Consider the following 22,997-nt stretch of genomic DNA (forward strand, 5'->3'; position numbering starts at 1 on the left):
CAGCCAGCGTGCCAAAGCCACAAAAGATGCTGGAATCTGATAGGAGCCGTCCATTGCCAACAGCGAAAGGCAGAGCTGGGTGCACCACTAAACCTTATTCAGGTCACACGAATGCTTATCCTCTGCCACAGAGGACATACCCTTGACCCATACAATGATAAAAGAGGCAAAAGAAATGACAAGGAGACGAATACAATGTTTGTCCACCCTGCAAGATTCAAGTTAGGTTAGCAACCACTGATCAGGACAACAGCCGAACCGACCCAGTGCAGTTCTACATAAAAGAATGGAAAAAAAGGATGAAAACGTGCCCAGGTGCCAGAACAAAATCCAGGAAGAACCAGCAGCGACAGAGCCTGCCACTCCCCCGACAGTAGTGCAAAGGGGATATGGAAGGGTCATAAGGCCTCCAGGCCATCTGAACCTTTGAATTCAAGGACTTGAAGAGGGGAGATGGGGTAGTGAGAACGTAGGAATGACAATGTAAATGTATGGTAGTAATAACAATGTAAGACATAAAAGGTAAACTATAACCACTGAAAATACATTGGATGAAGACTTAGGGGAGTTATAGTATTAAGGGCCTGGCACATATAGGGTTAATGTGGGACTGAGTGCAGTACTGCCGACAAAGTGATATAAGAGCACATGACCCGCACCCAGAGTCAGTCTAGTGTTAGACAGAGCCATGTGTACCAGCCAGCACGGAGACAACTGCTAGCTTGTTATCTTTATTGTATATTGTAAATAGTTCTAAGAGTCAATAAAGACTTAATGGCGCAATTGTCTGTGATTTTTCGTGGCCAGTCCAACCTTACGATTGGCAGACGGGAGAACCAGCCAGGCGGCCTTTACATTTTTCATGAAGCCTCATCCAAGGGCAGGATGAAATTTCCATTAGGAAATAAAATAAAAAGGAATATCTGGAGACACCACTTTTATGAGGTATGCTTTCTGGTGCCTGATTGTGATTCATGGACTTTTTTTTGCAGCTTTTTAGTGCTTCATTTCATTGTTTCCAGGTCTGCAGCTCCCTGAGGCAGCTGTCTGCCTTCAGGGAGCCCTCTCGGAGCGCTTACCCGCACCTGCCCTTTTCCTGCCTCCACCCTGGTAGCACTGAGCTTTTCAGTGGGCGTGTCAGGCTGGCTGGCCACTTAATTGGCCAACCAGCGCGAAATCGCAGTGGGGGGGCCAGTCTCCCGGCTGCTCCCGGGCTCCTGATTCATTCACTCCCGACGAGGGGAAAATTCAGGCCTTACAGTTAACCTACGTAAGGCCACAAAGACTTTTTCAGACCCACCAAACTGTATCCAACACTTCAATTCTAATTCTGTTATTTTAATTAATCTTGTTTATATTCGGTTTGCTTGGCTGGCCCAACTCCTAAAGATTTCAGCAGTGCGACCACAAAGGGAAGCACTTAATTGCATTCAGACCAGACTATCACAATCTAGGACCCCTGCCTTACTGGGAAGGAGATAGACCCCAGTAACCTAATCCTGATTCTCAACAAGAAGAGGGAGATGCACCATGATATACGCTGGTGGAGGTTTTCCATATCAAACAGCTTCAAGCCTGATCAGTGCTAAAATAATTTCAAGCAATTGTGTCTGTGCAGTCTTTCATTATTTCAGTTCTTTCAAAGTCACGCACTTGGAATTTCCCCCGGGGTTCTCCTGTTCTGCCACTGTAACTTCGATGGAAAAGTGGCTGATTCCCCCAGAGAGCAGTACAGTTGGCCAAAGTTAAAGAGAGAGATTGAGAGAACTCCATGGAAGTTCTCCCCCCCACACGGTCTTGGAGTGAGGCTGGTCACAGGGAGGTTTGCAAAGCACTGAATGGAAAACCACCTTCAGTGACCTTTTGTGGAGTTGTGTCAGTTGTTCAGTTCGTTAAGTTTCTGGCAGGCAAAGCTCATGAATGTTTCTAGCACTGAACTCCTGTTTGTGTTGCCAAAAGGGATGGTCTGTTGCCTGAGCAGCTCGGAAAAAGCAGTGCTGCCTTATTTATGTTCCCGTGTTTGCTGCAGTCACTGGAGTAGTCATTTGTCCTGAAAATTCAACTTTACTCACCCATTTCTCTGTTCAGTAATGTTGCCTTATTAATTCCAAGTGCGATGAATGGCAACAAAGCACCAATGAATAGATGTGGAGCTCTATTGTAATAGAATAGCCATTTTTTCCAACCGTCACAGAAAAGTAAGAATTGCTGCCACCACATGGATGAAAGGTGAATAATTCTGAAACGTTGCATTTAAAAATGGACCAGCACCAGCTTCACAAGCAACTGTATCATCCAGATTGTGATGCCATCCAATTAGATATAATTCAATGGGCAGAATTTTACACCCCGCACGTGGGCGTGTGCCCGACCCAATCGGGCGTAAAATAGCGCGCGATATTTCGGCTGGCGGGTGTAAGTGGGTGCCGTAGCCGCTCCTGCCATTAATTAAGAGACCACTTAAGGCCAATTAAAAGACAATTGACACCGATTTTTTGTTGCCTGTGCGATTTCGCACTAGTCGCACAGGCAAAACGGGCAGGCGGCCAGCCGACATTTTCTAAAACTTCATCCACGGGCGGGATGAAAGGGGTCAGCAGTAGTGAGGAGTTCAGTAGATAGTTTGCTGCTGGTGACTTATTGGTACTTAGCAGCTTCATCTGTGTCCAGGCCATCATTGTTAGCATTTCCAGGCTTCATTTCCGGACTCCTTGGTGTCTCCAAGGCCCCTGGAGGATTCAGACCATGTGGACCCTTCCAGGTATCAGTCAGCCTTCTGTTACCCTGGTAATGGGGGTTGTGGTCTCCGCTGGTGGCACCTCCTCTGAGGAGGAAGAGAGGGGTAGAAGGGAGAGGAGGCCACTTGTCCCAATACAGTTTCCAGGGAAGCAACCTGTGGGTGGAGAGGCGCAGGCACAATGGGCACAGGGTCAGCAGGTAGTACAAGGCGGAAGGGGCTGCAGAAGATGCTACTATCCTGCTGCCAGGGTTTACAGGCGGCGATGCAGCTACCTCAATATGTCCGAGGTGCAATGCCGAAGGAGTCTCAGCCTCTCAAGGCTCCCATCAATGAAGGGGCTAAACTAGAAAGGTTGCACAATCTGAAACTCTCACCTCTGAGCACTGTGCTCTTACCTTCGTCTGACACCCCTGCCTCTCCATGCTCAGTTGCACGGGGAAGGTTCTGGCTGTCGAGCTCGAGGACATCCTGCAGCAGCAGGTTGGGTAGGCCTCCGCTTGTACATGCCCTCTCTGCCTGGTTATGGCTCATCTTCTCCTGAAAGAACAGAGGAGCATTGATTAGTCCACTCTCTACCGCAGCGCCATTGCAACCTAGCCAACTCCACCTGAGGAACACCTCGCAGGGCACATCTGAGTCGTGGCCCTCAGAAACTGCAAGGCACTCAGGCCGAGCAGCCAGGGCTCACCCCCTTGGCCAGCTCCGGAGTGCCATTGACAGTTGGCACTCAAACTCTAGCACCCTTGAGGTCCACAGGGGGATGGCTACACCTGAACATTTCTGCACACTGACCCATGCAAACACAGTATTCACCCTTCCTAGCTCAGCAGGTCACTGAAGCGCTTCCGGCACTGCACCCATGTGTACTGCACTACATCACGGCTGCTCACCATTGCTGCCACCTCCTCCCAGGCCCTCTTGGTGAGGTGCGGTGGCCTCCTCCTCCCATCTCTGGGGACAAGGGTGTCCCTCCTGCCAGCCACCTCCTCCAGCAGGACAGTGAGGCACTCATCCGAAAAGCGGGGGTCTGAGTGCCCGCCCGACCTGCCCTCCCGCCTGGTATCTCTAGTCTCACTTGACTCCATAACTTTATTGTTGAAGACACAGAGGAGACGTTCTTCCGTGGCAGCCTTCTAGGGGCTGCCTGGGCTATTTTCAAACCGGCGGCCGGGTCACCATTGGACCCAGCGGCCGACAGGCACCCGCCCCCCGCTCGGCCCTTCCCGACCAGTGACGAGCCGCGTTTCACGCTGGACGGGCCTTAATTGGCATGAAATCGCGGCCAGGGGCCGATCACGGGCAGTGGACTGTTTCCCGGCTGCTCCCGGGCCCACCCACCGCGCCTGCCCGACGACCTCAAAACCCTGCCCAATGTTATATACAAGCAATGGCTGCCAACTGAGTTTTCCAAAGAAATTTTTATTCAATTTGTCTTTTTGTCTCAATGATCTGAAATTAGATTCATCAATCTTGTCCGCGCTGGGTAGTGTGAGGCCGATTTCACTAGCCCTTTCTTTCCTGCTGCTGGGCAGGAGCAGCACATCCAAAATGTGGCCTGGGCAACCTCAGGACAGGCCTGCCTTCAGACAGGGCCTAGTGCCAGAATAACGGGCAGGAACAAGCAGTGCAACTGCAGACCTCTCAACAGGCTGTGTTCCTGGCTGTTGGCCTTAATGCCTCCAAACCGCTGCTGTCTAGGCCCAAAAATTTGAATGAGTCATTCTGATTTATCCTGGAGGGACCTCTTCAGTGGCCTGCTTGGCACAATTTCTCTACCAGCTTTTTGGGTATTGCTCTTACCTACCCACTGCGATCATAATTTCAGCAAAAGTAGATAGGATATTCGGTAAACTCTCTGTTGACTGAACATGATAGGCCTGTGCTTGTATCGGGCCCAGCTCTGCATCCTCTTAGAAAAATACCAGGAATCCTAGGAAACAAAGGGGACGGACATGCTGTGCAACAGGTGTCCAGTCTCTTTGCCTGACCTTTGCACTGTTATGTCCAAAAAAATCACTCACATTTGTTTTTGCCCGAATAAGGACTTGTACTTTTCAATGAGCACTTCCAAGGGTTTTTGACCAGTGATCTTAATATAAGATGTCTGATGCTCAATCTTTTCAACATTCTGCTGTCCATTATCCTCGTCACCACTGTTATGTTTGATTAAATGCTCAAATTGGCATGGTAATAACTAATCACTTTTAATTCTAGAGACTCCAGCACAGGGGTTCTCAACCATTTTGCTTCTGAGCATCTGTGTGATACAAGCCCCACCCTGACTTGTGTTATTAAAAATTTAGCAAACCCCCCAGTTGCACAAGTAGTTTTACTGTATAAAATTTAGTTATACAATTAAGCATATATGTTTAATATTTTTGTGTTACTTGCTTAATCTGAAACTTGGTGCTGCTGAGCAACAATTCTGTCAAAATGTGCGGGTATCTTCAGCATGCACACGCGCATGTCTTTCTCACTGTTCATCCCCATCCGATCATGCTTAAGTTAGTAGGCTGGGTTGCAGAGCTGGGTGGACAGTCACAGACCGATTGGTAGACTGTCACTGAGGTTAGTAGGCAGTGACTGTGAGGCTGGTAGACTGTCACTGAGATGGGCAGGTTGTCACTTGATATGACCGAGTGCAGATGAGACTGATGGTTTGACGGACAAAGGAACCCTCATTTTTCCACTTTTCTGTTGCTAATGAGCCAACCGGGACTGAGACTGAATGTCGTTTCCTTGACAACAGGGTCCTGGAAAGCTGACCAGGAGCCTCTGTGGCCAAGCAGCATTTTCTAGTTCCTCAAGTCCAGTGCAGGGCTGGGATCTGAAAGTGATAAAAATGATATTGCGCTGGTATTGATCTGTGACTTGGGCTGGAAGGTCAAACTCTGTGCCCTGAATATTGTAACCTTTTGGAGATTAACATTAAATTTACATTAAATTGTAGGGTAGAGACAGGTAGCCGCTGATGCAAACCTTGAAATGTTCGCATGGGCCACTAGGGACTGCAGAACCTGATTGGAAACCCCTGGTGTAGCATTTTCAATTAATGGATAAGCAATATAAGAGAAGACTTTGGAGTGCCATAGCTACAATATGTTTATTGCCATCACTGTCTTCTAGCGTTCAGTTAATAATATGCAGGCACCATACACATTATATACCTGGGGAATGGGTGATTCCTGGGAGCAAAGGTCAACAAAAATCAACCTCACTATTTCATAAAGCTTCAAATGATGCAACATTTTGCAATTTATCACATGAGCAGAAAACAATTTGCTCGATTGAAGTAATCAGTTGTGCAGCTTATATGTTATAAAGCTTGTGTTGTTGCCAAAATTGAAAAGTCAGGACAATTTATTGCATATTAATGTCACAGACTGAATTAGTTTAAAGACAGGTTGTCATTTGAATCTTATAGCATGTATGGCCACTGTTGCATTATGTAATCAAATGGAGCAATCTGAGAAAATCAAGCTATTATCATGACAATATTAAGAGAAGAAATAACATGAAAACTCATTGTAACATTGCCTCCCTATCCAGTTTTGTTTCGGAATTAGCTGATCCTGCCAAAAAACATCTGGAAGGTAATTTTGACTTTGGGAGATTGTGCAAATCGCTTGAGAATAAATCGACAGCCTGTTTTACATCCTGTTGCTGATTGGTTATCACATGACTTTAACTATCACACAAAGTCAAAATTACCCCTTGGTCTGCGTTGGACATTTACTAAAACTTTCTATTCCATTAATAGTACAACAGAACCATGGGGAAATGGAACATACTCATAATGCATTGTGCACTGGCATATCCCAAAGGTGGTGCTGTCACACGTCATTATAAAACAAAGCAGTGAATTTGTTAACAGACCTCATTAGATGACACCAGCATTGGTGTTTTTTTAAACTTATTTGCCAACCACCCTGATTAGAGAATCCGTTAAATATTTCAAAAACTTGTCAAAAAATCTGGTATATATATGGAAAAAGGTGGCTCCTCAACAGTGAACAACATAACGTAAGTAAAATTAATATGATATAATTTGGCTAACAGTAATTTGAGATCAAACATGACCAATGCTTGTCAACTGAATAATAATTATTAATTAATAATTATTCATAATAATTTAACAATGTATTCCTCTTTTTCTTTCAACTGTTGCCAGTCAGTTTGGTTTGCATTATTACCCCCCTGTAAATAGTATGAATCTGGAAATAAAAGACTTGCAAGTCCCATTGAATAAAATGGTCATTGCTCATTGTGTAATAGTTGATCTCAGCACCAAGCATTTGTGGTGATAATCACAAAGTTTCTTTTTGAAATAACTCAGCCTCTCTGACCTTTACTTCTTAAATCATTGCCTTCCTAAAGTGACTTTGTGTTCCCTCAACTCCTGAACACACTGGCTCACATTGTTATAAATTGTCATGGGTATAGCAACCATTATGTGTGAGCTTAGACAAGATATTGGCAGGCAATACGACCACAATGAAATAAGAATAACAAGAATTATTCCCCCTTCCCCTTGTGGCATGCAAATCTAACTTGCGTCGATTTCACTCTTGTAGCCGTATGGTTGGAAATTGATGTTCTGAGGAATTATGGAAAGAAACACTTGGTTACAACTCCAAGTGAACATATTTTTTTGTGGTGTCAATAATCAATTTATGTTAATAATATTATCAATGGAAAACAAATAGTGAGCCTGATCAATGGATTATTTAAAAAACTAATAGTTTGGAATGAAATAGCGTCTTTAAGGGAGTAAAACTTCTCTAAGAGCCTTAACAGATCAGACAAGATTTGACACTGAGTAAATACGAGGACAGGTAACCAAAAGATACGTCAAAAAGGCCGGTTTTAAAGAACATCTTAATAACAGAGAGCGTCATAGAGAGACATAGGTTCAGGAAGGGAATTCCAAAGCTTAGAGCCTAGATGAACAGATGGCCATCAACAGGAAAGAAGAGAGGGAGCAATGAAGTAAGTAGCAAGAACTTAATGGAGCCCAACAGATGATGGCAGGGGCTGGGAAAATTTGGCGTGCAGTGGGTGTCAATGGGGCAGCTGAAGTTTCTTCCCCCACCCCACCACCAACTCGCCACGCTCATTCCTTGCTTCAATATTTTTAGATATAGGCCTGGATTTTCCAGTCGTTGGGTGGGCTCGGCTGGAGCAGGCGGGGCCGATCGCGGAGCTGACTGCCGCCCGCGATCGGCTCTGCACCACGATTTCACGTGGGTGGGCCAATTAAGGCCTGCCCTGCATGGAACGCGAGCGGGAGCACTGAATGCTACCTGTGCGGGCGGGGGGGGGAGGAGGGAGAGTCGGGTCCAGCGCTCTTTCACGCATGCGCGTGAAAGAGTGCTTCAATCCATGCCTCAGGGCAATTGAAGTGCTTTTTAAAAATATATAAGGACATTAAAAAGTTAATGAAACATGTCTCCTCATGTGACTGTGTCACGTGAGATGGGACACGTTTTTATTTTCAAAATAAAGTTTTTATTTCATCCGTATTAGCTTTAGGAAGCCTCATCCCGCTCGTGGATGAGGTTTCCTAAAAAACATAAAGGCTGCTTGGCCTTTTCACCTGCCCGCAAGGTTGGACGGGCAGCGTGAAATGCAACTTAATTATCTAGTTAATGGCCTTAATAGGCCTTTCAATTATCAGTGGGCGCGCAGCCAACTCCAGCGCGTGCCCACTGAATGAAATATCGCGCCAGTTTGCGACGACGTCAGGACACACGCCCAACCTCATCGCGTGTCATCTTACATTCCGCCGTGTTGCCCATAATGTTTGGAAAACGTTGTTATTGTAAATAAGCACTAAACTAATTACAGTTACCCTGGACAAAAATTGTATGGAAAGTGGCTGCAAGGAGTCGACACATCTTAAGGTTGTTTTGCGAAGGATAGTTTAGGAGAGTGATAGTTTTGTAATATCAACTGTAGGTTTGACCTAATCATGACATCTCATTAAAATATGTTTTTATGAGCGGACAGGGAGTGAAATATATGGGGGATCACAGTAGATTTTATGTAATTCACTGTAAGGGTTTGTGTGATTCTTAATTATCTTAATTTATTTGTGCGTATTTACATTCAAATGTACAGTGTGCTTTATCTCAATACAGAACTAAGCTTTTTAACAAATAGCATTAATATTGTTTCCATGGATCCAAAATAGAGACTAGACTTCCTACATGTCAGTGTTTTAATTTTAAAAAATAATTCTTACGTTGGTTTTTATCTCATCTCTGAGCATCAGAAATGAGCCTTACTTACTGACTTGGGAAGAAATTAATCATTAATGTCTGTTCAGAATTTGATCAAAATTTGTGGCTCAAGAGGTGTTTCACTTCTCAGAACTCAAGGCTACAATAAGTGTTGGGGAACAAATTGGTGTTTTATTTGTCCCATTTCAATTTTCAATGTCTGTTCCTAAAGTTGTAAACTATTAAACAGTAATTTTAAACAAAAACAAAAATACCTGGAAAAGCTCAGCAGGTCTGACAGCATCTGCGGAGAGGAATACAGTTGACGTTTCGGGTCCGTATGTCTCTTCATCAAAACTAAGGAAATAGAGAAATGAGGTGAAATATAGGCTGGTAGAGGGGGTTGGGACAGGTAGAGCTGGATAGGGGGCCAGTGATAGGTGGAGGCAAAGAAGAGATTGCCAAAGACGTCATAGACAAAAGGACAAAGGGTTGTTGACGGTGGTGATATTATCTAAGGAATGTGCTAATGGGGACATTAAGGGTAGCAAGCAGGACAAGCTAGTGGCAGATGGCCCTAGTGGGGGTGGGGTGGGGGGAAGGGATCGAAATGGGCTAAAAGGTGGAGATAAAACAATAGATCGAAATAAATTTAAAAATAGATGGGAAAAGAAAATTTTTTTCTTTTTTAAATTATAAATTATTGGAAAAGGGGGATCAGAAAGGGGGTGGGAATGGAGGAGAGAATTCATGATCTAAAAATTGTTGAACTCAATATTCAGTCCGGAAGGCTGTAAAGTGCCTAGTCGGAAGATGAGGTGCTGTTCCTCCAGTTTGCGTTGAGCTTCACTGGAACAATGCAGCAGGCCAAGGACAGACATGTGGGCATGAGAGCAGGGTGCAGTGTTGAAATGGCAAGCGACAGGGAGGTCTGGGTCATGCTTGAGGACAGACCGAAGGTGTTCCGCAAAGCGGTCACCCAGTCTACGTTTGGTCTCTCCAATGTAGAGGAGACCGCATTGGGAGCAGCGAATGCAGTAGACTAAAGTGAGGGAAGTGCAAGTGAAATGCTGCTTCACTTGAAAGGAGTGTTTGGGCCCTTGGACGGTGAGGAGAGGGGAAGTAAAGGGGCAAGTGTTGCACCTTCTGCAGTTGCATGGGAAGGTGCCGTGGGAGGGGGTTGAGGTGCAGGGGGTGATGGAGGAGTGGACCAGGATGTCCCGGAGGGAACGATCCCTGCAGAAAACCACCAGGGGTGTTGAAGGGAAGATGTGTTTGGTGGTGGCATCATGCTGGAGTTGGCGGAAATGGCGGTGGATGATCCTTTGAACGCGGAGGCTGGTGGGGTGATAAGTGCGGACAAAGTGGACCCTATCGTGGTTCTGGGAGGGAGAGGAAAGTGTGAGGGCGGATGCGTGGGAGATGGGCCGGACACGGTTGAGAGCCCTGTCAACCAACTAGCTTGTCCTGCTTGCTTCCCTTAATGTCCCCATTAGCACAACCCTTAGATAATATCACCACCGTCAACACCCCTTTGTCCTTTTGTCTATGACATCTTTGGCAATCTCGTCTTTGCCTCCACCTATCACTGGCCCTCTATCCAGCTCTACCTGTCCCATCCCCCTCTACCAGCTTTTATTTCACCTCATTTCTCTATTTCCTTAGTTCTGTTGAAGAGTCATACGGACTCGAAACGTTAACTGTATTCCTCTCCGCAGATGCTGTCAGACCTGCTGAGTTTTTCCATGTATTTTTGTTTTTGTTTCAGATTTCCAGCATCTGCAGTATTTTGCTTTTATAAACATTAATTTTAATTGAGTTAATGATTCAGTTTGATTACTACCTTCCAAATTTTAGTCAGTTAAAATTAAGCTGCTTCCAAGAACACTTTCAGCTATTTTTAATCAGCCTGTTGACATTTTGGGGTTAATTGAAGAAACCGCACCTCTCCCCCACCAAGCATTTCATATAAACTGTTCAAAATCATTACAAATGATAATATCTTACACAAGATTACTCCTCCCTATCCTGGAAGCACAAGCTTACATTGGATTATGTTTTCACAGATGCTGGGTACCTTCCAATACGGTACCCAAATGCTTTTTGAGTGACTGTGTGACCCAGTGACATAGGGCAGAATTTCACCCATGTCGGGCGGGCTTGGTCAGGGGTGGTCGGGAAGCCGAACCCTGCCCATGACAGAGGCCAGAAGGCGATTTCCCGCTGGGCAGGACAATGAAGTCCCTCCCAGCGTGAAATGCGAGCGGCAGCGCTGAGCACTGCCTGTGCGGGTGGGGGCAGGAGGGCGAGTGTGAACTCCACGCCTGCGTGCGAGCTGCCTCAGGGAGATGAAGAGATATATTTAAAAGATAAAGAAAGTAAAAATGTTATACAGCATGTCCCCCTCATGTGACTCTCTCACATGAGCAGGGACATGTTATTAATTAAGTTTTTAAATTTTTATTTTATTTTTATTTGCTTTCGGAAACCTCATCCTGCCCGTGGGAAACAAGTGCAAAGGCCACATGGGCCTTTTCGTCTGCCAGCCAACTACAAGGTTGGACAGGCAGTGAAAAATTCAACTTAATTGATAATTTAATGGCCTTAATAAGCCTTTTAATTGTCAGCAGGCATGCTGCCGACTCCGGCACGCGCCTGCCGACCGAAACATTGCGCGATCGCGCAGTGACTTTGGGGTGCTCGCCCAACGCCCACGTGCACCATTTTACGCTCAGTCGGGCCGGGCACGTGCCCGCCTCCTGAGCTAAAGGTTTTGCCCATCGGCCAGGATTTTCCAGCCCCGCCTGTGGTGGGATCCGCCGCGGGGGCTGCCGGCTGCAAGTCCATTGACTTGCGGTGGGGACCGGAAGATCCTGACGGCGGGCGGAGACAGAAAACCCCCGCCCCCTAGGGATGTACAGATTTAGAAAGACCATTGTCATCCATCTGACTGGTCCCAAGGTGGGAAATATCATACCTCTCATATCCCTTCATCAGATTTTTCTCCAGGTGCTTTTCCAACTCCCTCTTCATTTGCCGATACAATCAGCCAACAGTGCCTCCCTTGGCAGCCCATTCTATATTTTTTTCTTGACTTCAATCAAAACTGTTTTCTTACTCTTCCCTTTCTGGGTTTGAGGTTATTCACCAGTATAGGGGAAAATGGGGCAACAGCGTGCTTTTTCCTCCAACATTTGTATGTGTACTTTTCAGCAAAGGTCACTGGATGGGGGATCAGGAATTTTCCCCCCATTCCCACCAGCTACCCCTCACAGACTGACAATAGAACCAGAGACCATGCTCAGTCCTCTGAATTGCAGTGGGATGGCTTTCTTCACTATATGAATGCAAGTTGTTGTTGCATTTCTCGGTGCCACATTAGGGAATGCACTGAACCATCAAGGAAGCTGGCAGATCAGAATAAATTTACCTTTAAAACATTTGATGCACCTATCATCTCAATAATCACATCTGAATAATCCAACTTCTGGCTACAAAAGCATGCATCATTTTTACCATAATAATAAACCTTTTAGTCTTTTATGCAATGTGATGTTATTATTTATTTTTTAGTCTTAATAAGAATGTAAATTGCTATGTTGTAGGAAATGTTTTGCAAAGCATCTGTACAGATAAATGCCTTTTTTCTTTTCTTTCAGAACTCATTAGATATTCTCCAGAACCGATTCAATGTAATAGACTATCCGTGAGTGGAATTTTGCTCTTTGTTAATACTTTATAGTTCTTTACTATGCATTATTCTATAGCAAGTGGTGAATGTTCTGTGTTCTGTGAAGTTGATTGATGGTGCTTTTTAACAGCAATGATGCAACAGCTTGTATTTTCAGTAATTAACCATCATGCAGGGAACTGTCACTTTATAAGAGCATGAAGAGTAAACTGTTCAGTAGACAGGAAGAGTTAAAGAGGAGTGAACTGAACGCACACTTACAGAGCAAGGCTTTTAAAAGTTTTTTGAAGGAGGGGTGAGAAGTGGAGTAATTTTTGCAGAGAATACCAATCAGCTGGGTTATATCGAATGAGTTGCTGATGTATACATTACCAGTCATCAGTATTTGAAGCTGGCAACTTTGGGGTCAGCATTTGCTGACAAAAAATACAGTATGGGCTGGACCTATAGTAAACAAAGGCCTGTGAATCCCTGCCTTACTCTTAGGGCATTGAGAGTGACCCAGCCTGATTTATTATAGCTGGACTCAGATCGGAGCAGCACAAATAGATGGTAATAAAATAGGGCAAATGGATGACAATTGAAGTTGATGGTAGTGCAAGGGGGAGGTGAATGGTAATGAAAAAAGGAATGAAGGGCAATGAAGGGAGAGGGAAGGGGCAAAACTGGGAGCAGTGCTTTGGGGTGGTGGTGATGGTGGAGTGAAGGGAAATGGGAGGAATGCACTTTCAGGTGAGAGAAGGAAGTGTACCAGCTCTGGTAACAGCTCAGGAAGCGATTGGAGGTGGAGAGCATGAGCTATGGAGGGGAAAGGCAGGAGTGCTAACTTGAACTGGCAGACTGGAAGAAGAATATCAGTTTAACAGGATAAGAGAAGGAGAAAGGTGACTGATTGAATTAATGAAGGAGAGGAAGAAGAGTGCCAGGATGAGCTGGGAACATTGGAGAAGAAAAGGGTGCCCCTCTGAAAGGGTTTGGAGGTAGAAGGGTTACAGTTTCTATGAGGTGAGTTGACAGGAGATCGAGCACTCGGACAGTAAAGGATGGATGTGAGATAGTGATAGTTGAGGTAACTTTTAGGTAAGTGTTAGGTTGCTGGTTCGTTGAAAATTCAAATGTCTCTTTAATTTTAATTTTAATTTAAACCTATTGATTGTAAAATATAAAAGTGCTCAAAATGCACCAAAACCCATCACTTTTAATGTAAAAAATTCAAAATGCACTGGACCCATTTAGAAATGCACCATCAATTTTGTTTGCACCTTCAATATTTTGGATTTCCCCTCAGGTTTTAAATTACTTTCCATTTTTATTTTCCACTGCTGCACATGACTCCAGTTAAAATCCCATAAATTATTTGCTTTCCTATGTCAGAATCATTTTTCAGTGGCATACCATTTTTTGGGTGGCATCAGCTTTTCTGAAGCTGCTGGTCAGCTTCTGTTAGTTTTCTAGTTTGCCACGAATGATGTTGGTGCTCAAAGGGGCCGAAATGAGCAACCAAGAATCCAGCTTCAAAGGAGCAGAGTGTGCAGGTTTGGGCCTATGACTCGAGGAGAATGCTCAGAATGGTCAGAGTTAGTCAACCAAAGACTGAGCCATGGTGACATGTGACAAAATCCTGTCCTGGTCCTCACCCGTGGAAAATATTTCTCTGGTACATTGCTTCTACCAGAGGCTACCAGGGGCATGTTACTTTGCTGTGCCTGTCAGAAATAGGGTGAAACAGGAGTTAAAATCCAAGGAGTACACTTACCGCAAGTCTCTGGTCTCCATGGCTATTTTAATGACCCTGTTTCTTGGGTGACTGAGGTGGACGTAGGTTTCCAAATGTGATTAAATGTATTCCTGGAGGTTTCACCACATGACTTAATTGCCTCACAGTTAGGCGGCTGACACACCTGCCCTTGTGACGTACTGCCTTCTTGCCCCAACTGGAAAGCAAAAAGACTCATTACCCAATTGGACGATACTTGACTGTCAGCGAAACAGCCTTTTTTTTCCCCATTTTCAACATTTTTAATAAAGAAAAATGTTCAAAGAAAGTGACAAAAAAATCCTTTTAATTGTACCTGTGGTTTTTCTCCAGGGTTGCACAGCAGTGTCCTAGAGATTGATCTTCAATTCCTGGAGACTCCAGACAATCCTGGAGGGTTGACAACCCTAGCTGGCCACCTAATTCACGTGGAAGCGTCATAAACTTATGCAAATTAGGGTCCTAGCAACTAGATAGGACTTGAGTGCTAGGCTAACAGCCTACAGGACACTCTGCCACAGACATCTTGCTCAATAAAACTTGGTGACACCCAACATAAGCATGTAATTCAAGTGTAAACGTTACCCATGTGGGGCCTAGAGAGGCAGGAGTGTTTCACCAGGCTCAACAATGAGAGATGGGCCTCTGCCAGCCCAGGTTCAGCCCTTTCCACCTGCAAAACCTTCCTGAACTCCCCCATCCCAGACAACTTATTTGACTGTCACCTGGCAACCTCTGGGTTGCCTGATCTTCACAGACCCAAAGCCGGTACACAGTCTGTGCAAGCCCATTTCTGGTGGGATTGCAATGTGGCCCAGCTATTAAATGGACCAGGATGTGCAGCTCCCTGATAGGCAGCTCACGCCCTCCACCATCTAGTCCAGCTGTTAAAGTAAACCCTTGATAAATCCATCTGTAAACTTAGCAAGAGAAAAGATACCTGTTCAAATCCTGTAAATAACTGACATACAAGATTTGGGGAGGCAGGTTTACATCACAAGCAAATACCTAAAATCCACCATAGGAGAATGAAACCAGGGTTCAAGTCATGGAGTAGATATGGACAAAGCCACAGGAAATTTTCCAGCCTATTTGAAAGGTTTGTATCTAGCCTGCAATCAGGTCATTGGGCCTCCCAGTGGAATGAAACCTCAAAAACATCACACAGTTGTAAGACAAAAGTAAATAGGGATGACTGAAATGCCTGCTGATTGAACCAAATATGCTTTTCCACTACACTTCCTTTCCCTGATCATTACCAGGCCCCTCTCCCCGCTGCTTGATACGTTAACTCTTCTCCCATCTGCAGTCACTGCAACCCCAAACCCCACAGCTCCTCTCTCAGAACACACGAGTACTCTAAACCACCAATTTTGATCCACGGTTTTTAGATTTTTTTTAATTGAGTAACCAGTTTTTTCAAACAGAACTGTGCTGTTAGACTGAACACGGTTAGACTGAATTTGGTTGCTGGTTGGTAGGCTTATTTTATTTTCTATGTACAAGTCTAGAATTGAATCCAATCCAAATACTGTTGGTTTCCTTTATCAGGCAATGGACAGAGCCGAGCATGTGAAGGCTTGGCATTAGTTTTCTTTTTCTGTGTGTGACACTCTAATTATTCTGAATGTGAGGAAGGGAATTTTTCTGGAAACAAAAGTTGTTAGGAGATCAGTGACGCCATTGTTGACATTTTGTTTAAAGAGCGGGCATCTGGTGGATAATATCAATACAAAATATTCCCCTAATCAAGATATTCTAAAAGAAAATTGTATAAATGATTCTTGTTTTCAGGCCCAGTTGTATTTTTAGCCCTTTCCCTCATGTGAACAACTTCCATTTTGGGTATCTTTTGCCTGGTGATGCCCAGTGCCCTGTGATCAATGAGGACTTCCTTCATACTAGTTCCACTTGAAATCCATAAAAACATCCCAGATATTTGAAGAATGTGCTTGATTGACAATATCAAAATTCATTAATCCATGAGTCAATGAGTCAGAGGGAAATGTCAGCATAAAGGAACAAAGAGATGCTTTTAATGTGGATATACCAACAGAACTGCATTCCTAATGGGCATGTGAATGCCTAATCATATGAACTTCAATGACTGCAGTTATTTGGCAAGCTTGATAGCCACTTTGCTGTTCATGGGGTCTTGCTATTACGCAATCCGATGAATACCAGTCAATTTTCTTTTGCTAGTATCTTTGAGGGAGGAATGAATGCCAGGACACTGGGAGAATTCTCTGGGCGGGATTTAATGGAGGCAGCAGGGGTCTCGCCTGTTGGCTGGCATTGCCCAGGCTGGGGAAGGCCCACCACATTAAGTGCTGGTTAGTCTCTTAAATGGGCCTTCCTCAAGATGAAGGGTTCCTGGGGGCAGAAGTCTTGTCCGCTGAGAGCTGCTGGCTAATCAGAAGCTGCCAGCTCTTCATTGATTGGCAGTGCCACTGGGGAGACAGTGGTTCCTGCTGGTGTGACACCTACCTGAGGCCGAGGATCACCATGGACCCAGACGCAAGTGAGTGAAGTTGGGCTGGGGGGAGGGTCACTGAGGGGTGGCAAGGGAGGTCAGCAGCAAAGGATGGGTTCATCCAAGGATGGGCCTCCTCCCTTCCCAATGTTGGGTGCCTCCATCAGGCACTGAGTGCCTTTGAACAAAGGACCCACCCCGGGTAGCTCACACGCAACCCTGACAGGGTTTGGCTTCCCGCAAGGCAATCCTCCACCTGTCTTTGGGTGACTCAATTGGTGGCAGGGTGAGAAGGCCGGCCATGAGTCTACCCGCAATGGACTTAATCGGGCAAGTGGTGGGAGGGTGGTGGGTGTGGCCCCCCCCTGATTAAATGCTTCCTCACCACCAAACTCACCCCGGGGAATGGCATTAACTTTCACCCCTTGTTTCTACACTTTCTTAGTACTGCCTGGAGTATCAGCCAAGGTTGTTTGAATAAAACCTGATGTGTTAGATGCTTTGGTTCATTTGAGATGCCTTATCAAATATCTCTTACATGTTGAATGAAGATTTTACACTTAAGGTGTCATATTGTGCTTCTTCTTTCACTTTGTACAAGGATTTTCTTTAGGTTTGGCAGCACCAAAAGAATTTAACTGGGCTGGTGTGGCTTACCATCATAAAACCAACCCAAAAAATGGCCACAACAATTTTGCTCTGAAAAGTGTTGTGTTCAAATGTATATAATCGACTCCCTCCACTTCTCCATCATCTCAGTCACATGTATGGAAACCATCCTCACTCTATGAACGTGAGATCTGAGCCCCAAAATTATTGTTCATTTGGTATCTGGGACCATAATATCTCAATTCCCTGCTTGTTCCCGCTCTTTGGCTCTCAGGTTCCCATCCGTACTCATGCTCAGTGCTGCACCCAGTGAAAACCTTTCTGAGTATTGGACTGCTTCCTTCTGAGTGTAAGATGCCATTAAGGATGTGCTGAGGACAAGGCAAGAATTGCAGAGGTTCACTTGCTCCTCTGATCATTTCTCAATTTTCTCTTAATCATTCCTAACGACTTTAAAAATGCAAAGCTTTCATTAGCTGCGCCATCAGGTCTCTTCAAAGAAATAGTGACTGAATTAATACCCATTTAAATTCTTTGGGATACCACAAGAAGTGAAAACTGATGGTGCTCCGCTTGCTCTGCCTTTACCAACTGCTCTTGGCTCTTTGCTTCCCATGCCCTGCGTCTCCAACAGTCTAACCGTCTGCCTTTGAATAACTTCCAAAGCAATTTTTCATTCAAAGCTTTGACAACTAGCTGCTCCTCCTCCACTTAAATTTCTTTTGTTGCTAGCAGTGCAACATTTTCCTTAATCACAACAGAAAGCAGCGATGAAGGAATCCGGCTGGTACCCACACTTCTGTTCGTCCAGATGTCTGCGTCCAAACCATTGTTATAATGTCTGCAGGTACAAGCTCTCTTTAAGCACCTCCCCTTCAAGAGCAGCACAACTAACTCCCTTGTGACTGCCTGTATGAGTTTACACAGTGGAATGGAGTTAACAAGATTCCAGAAATTACTTATGAATAATGTAGGTTTCCCTCTGCCTAGTTAATGATAGAGGGAGTGTGTGATAGGTAAGGAGGTAAGTCACGCTCTATTATTTGTGTTGCCTGTGAACACGGGAAGCTGCTTTCGCTTAACCATGCTCAATCTGGAGGGATCATTGGACACTTTGATCTTTTGTGTGGCAGTGATTGTGGTGCTGTTGTTTGCATTGACGGTCTCCATCACCCTATGGGACTTTCTGTTCTCAGTCCCCAGAAGCCCTTTTCCTCTGGTCACCTGCTTCAGTAAATGAAACATCCATGAATGCATCTAAAATCTGAGCGCCAGGGTAAAATGGAATTAAAAACAAAAAGCTAAAAGCTACTGCGGATGCTGGAAATCCAAAACAAAAACAGAATTACCTGGAAAAACTCAGCAGGTCTGGCAGCATCGGCGGAGAAGAAATCAGTTAACGTTTCGAGTCTTCGTGGCCCTTCGGCAGAACTGGAGCATAGTTAGAAGAAGGGAGAAATATAAATTGGTTTAAGGTGGGTGGGGGGGGGAGGGAGTGGAGAGAGAGACATTGAGGCTGTGGTGGAAAATGGAATTAAGATGTTGTTATGGGAACCCGCATGGGTCTTTTTAAGGAAATTTTGAAAACTCCTTTTTCCAGTCCCACTGATATCTTCATTCATTACATTGATGAGTGTATCATTGATGAGGCAGAGGTAGATAGATTCTTGACTAACAAGGGAGTCAAAGATTATCAGGGATAGGCGGGAATGTGAAGTTGGGGCTACAATCAGACCAGCCATGAATTATTAAATGGTGGAACAGGTTTGAGGGGCCGAATGGCCTACTCCTCCTAATTCATATGTCCATATATGTTGGTGGTGTTTGCTGCACTCATTGGGCTGCATTTGGTCAGCTCGTCCTGTGGGCATCTAATAGCCATTGGGCCTTTAATAGGTTTGAAGCGGGATTGCTACCCCTTCCAAGAGAAAGTGCCATCTCAAAGGGCGGAATTTTCCGTGCCCGCTGGCCTCGGGCGTGTTTGGCGGCGTGAGTAGACAATATGGCGAGAAGACCAAAAATCGGTTTCACGGTGTTGTGAAACCAGTTTGCAATCATCCACTCAGCCTGTTGACGGCGGGCCAGATGTTGGGAACCTCATTGTAATACATCTGCATGTCATTATAAGGCCAGCCCATTGGACTCATCCCCTCATTCTGGATGGTCCACCCACATTGGCAGCTGGTGCAGAACACATGTTGACAAATGTGACATGCAGAAGGCGGGACTTATCGCCAGGGCCTTGCTCACATCGCGGACATCCAAGGAGCAGAAGATGCTGGAGCCCGACAGCAGTGGGACCCTGGAAGAATGTCCATGGCATGCTGGGTGGATTCTCATGGACATGGCTCCGCCATGAAGCAGCTCACGGAAGGTGGAAAGTCACTCTTGAGGGTCTGCTCACAATGGATGATGGTCAAGGGGGTGGAGAGGAAGTTCCAGCTGTGCTTGGGAGAGGAACACGTACCTGGGGGTGGGAGAAGAAGAGGTGTCAAGGGGGTGAGGTTGGGAGGACGGAGCGAAGGTGTTGGGGAGGTTGAGGTTGGGGGGGGGGTACAAAGGTGTTGGGGAGAGGTTGGGGGAGAGACTACAGGGGGAGGAGGGGCTAACAGGGAGAAGACGGCAACTGGGGAGGTAGGTGTAAGGTTGTGGAAGGTGTAATGGAAGGAATTTGGAGGGGGGAAGGAGTGGGGAGAGGTAAAGGAGTCCAGGAGGAGGAAGAGAGAAGGAGTTTGGAGAGGGGAGGAAGTAAGAGTGGAGGAAGAAGTAAGGGTGGGGGAAGGAGTGTGGAGAGGGGAGGGAGTAAGGCAGGAGGAAGAAGTAAGGCAGGAGGAAGGAGTCAGGAAGGGGGAAGGACTAAGGGTGGGGGAAGGACTAAGGGTGGTGGAAGAAGCAAGGGTGTCTGAAGGAGTTAGGAAGGGGGAAGGACTAAGAGGGGGGTGTCCAGGGTGGGGGAAGGAGTTCTGGAGGGAAGGAGTTCCAGGGGGGGAAGGGGTTCCAGGGAGGGAAGGGGTTCCAAGGGTGGAAGGAGTTGCGGTGGAGGGGGGAAGGGGTTCTAAGGGTGGAAGGAGCTGTGGTGGGGGAGGGGAGGGAAGGGTTCCAAGAAGGGAAGGGGTTCCAAGGGGGCGAAGGAGTTCAGAGGTTGAACGTGCAAGGGAGGGCTCTGATGAGTCATGACTGCCTCCTGAGGAAAGAACTGAGGGTGGGCATGGTATGAAGAAATGGTGAGAATGACCGAGGGCAGAGTGAGGCAGTAGGGTAAGAGGGTGAGGGTTCAACAGTATCAGTAGAAGGGATGGCGATGGTGATTGGTGGGGACCTGGAGGCAGACATTGACCCTGGGGGTGGGAAGGAGGAGGTCGTGGAGGTTAATGTGGTTGGGGGTGGGATTTTTGGGAAGGAAGGGAATGTGCATGCTCATGTGGGTATCCCCAAAGGTAAAGGGCTGTGGCTGGTAGGTCACAGAAGGGAGGTGGAAGGTGATGCTGGGGTATCAACAGTGATGGGGGAAAGGAAATGGCTGACTGGGTGAGGGGAAAGGACGGGGGAGTGAACGAAAAATTGTACCACCACCATGCTGGCTAAATCGAAAGTGAAACGAGAGTCATGGTGGACGAGAACAGGTGCTGTATGGGAGTGTGATCAGTGGGTGGGTGGAGATGCAGCTCAGCTCAGATAGACAACAGAAAGAGAACCCCAGCAGGCAGCATTGAAAATGCTCAGGACAGCGAGATGAGTGTGATGGGGAAAGGATCTGTGTGTGTGGGAGTGTGTTTGCATGAGGCTTGGAAAGGCCGTGCCACACACACACACTTCTCCCTCCAGAATCACTCATGGTCCAGCTGCATGCAGCTGAACTGCTGGGGGTGGACGGGGGGCGGTGGGGGATGCAGGGGGAGGACTCCTGAAGCCTGACAATGAAGCTGAAAGACAGCATTACACATCACTCAGTGAAAGTGAATATATTTACAGATTGTAGTGACAAAATGTGTTCACCGTGCAACCAACTGCGATCAGAATTTCTTAACTTTTGAACGTCTTAGACTACTAGGTGCTGCCCTGACATCTGCAGCAGGGGTAAAGACAGCCTGTACAATGGTTGGCCCTGTTGCCTCTGATGCCTTTAGCGTGGGTCCTCTGGAGAGCCAAGGCCTTGGGGGCCCCGTCTTGCTTTGGCTGTTCTCCTATGGGCCAGCTGCTCTTTCTGTGGTGAGAGAGGATGGGGTTGAGGGGGTCACAGGCAAAGGGGGCTTGGAGGGAGAGGACAGCCTCAGATTCGTGAGTGGATGACCCAGGGGTGTCCTACTGCCACTACTCCTCCCTTTGGGTGTCGGAGGACCCTGGCCTGATTCCTTGAGGGGAAGGAGCACCTGGGGAGACATCAAGGTGCCCAGTTTTCCTCTCGTGTCACCACTGCTGGAACTCACCCATGCATCCCGCGATGGAGAGCAGGTTTGCACACATCTCCACGTTCTGCTGAACTAGGGTCTCCATGGTGTCTGCCATCCACCCCATGCAGACCTCCACATGCGCATATGTGGGCATCACTTCATTAGAGAGCAGGCAGACGTACCCCTCCAACTCATGCGCCACTCTGTTGAGGGCTTCCAACAGCTCTGCAAGATGTTCCCACATCTTCTGCTGACTCTCCAGGATGAGTTGAAAGGTCAAATACAGAGGTCCGTCATCTGACTCGGACCTCACAGATGCCTCTTCCCCAGCTGTCCTCCAAGTGCCGGTGTGTTCGGCTGAACCTGCCTCCTCATGTTCTGGACACGTGTCCATGGAGTGACCACCAGATTATGAACCTGAGCCTGCTCTAGATCTAGATCTCTGCGCTGGTGGAGGGTGTGGCTAAGCGCTGTGACAGTCTTCCAGGCTGCTTATTTCCAGCTCTTCAATGGAGAAGGTGTCCTCTTGGCTGGAGGTGATGACCTGGATGGAGCTGAGGGACTGACTGGCTGAGAATGTCGGTCGCTTGGCAGAGCTCCCTGTGAACCAAAGTAGAGATAATTAGTGCATGGCAGCAGAGACAAAAGCAGGAGAGAGAGCACTCACAGTTGCATTGAGTTCATCACCGCAGGCACATTCCATATCCTCACTAGTCAGCACGATGACACACTCCTCAAAGTGAGTGAGGGGTCTAATGTGGGCCGCATCACTCCCGGTCTGGGACCTCTCCCTGCTGTTGTGAGCCAGCTTCTCCTGCATGAAAACAGATGAAGAGAGCATGAGCAGGACACACGGCACTTTGTGGAATGTTTGTGTGGTGAGCGGAGCCATGGACGGGATGAGGATGCGAGCTCAAGAGTCTGAGGAAGACATGAGGGAGGGTGTGTGTGAGAGTTAATGGTGTTGTCCCTTGAGTTGTGAGAGCCCTGTGGACGTGTGACGGGTTTGTGAGTGTGAGTTGAGAGTGATGAGAAGAGTGACTTACCCTGGCGGAACAGAGATCATTCATCCTCTTGCGTCACTGGATGGCTGTCCTTTTTTGCAGGGTGTTGACC

The 22,997-nt window shown here is 46.5% G+C and overlaps 1 protein-coding gene across 1 annotated transcript in view; it reads left to right on the top strand.

Moving 5' to 3' along the window:
• The window catches only part of blnk (B cell linker), a 226,762-nt gene that overhangs the window by 44,901 nt on the left and 158,864 nt on the right, over positions 1 to 22,997 (top strand). The window contains exon 3 of the mRNA XM_078564923.1: positions 12,621 to 12,667. Coding sequence (XP_078421049.1) covers positions 12,621 to 12,667 — 47 coding nt within the window. The remainder of the gene's footprint in view (positions 1 to 12,620; positions 12,668 to 22,997) is intronic.

Source organism: Cetorhinus maximus, chromosome 20, assembly GCF_964194155.1.
Source record: "Cetorhinus maximus chromosome 20, sCetMax3.hap1.1, whole genome shotgun sequence".
NCBI lineage: Eukaryota > Metazoa > Chordata > Chondrichthyes > Lamniformes > Cetorhinidae > Cetorhinus > Cetorhinus maximus.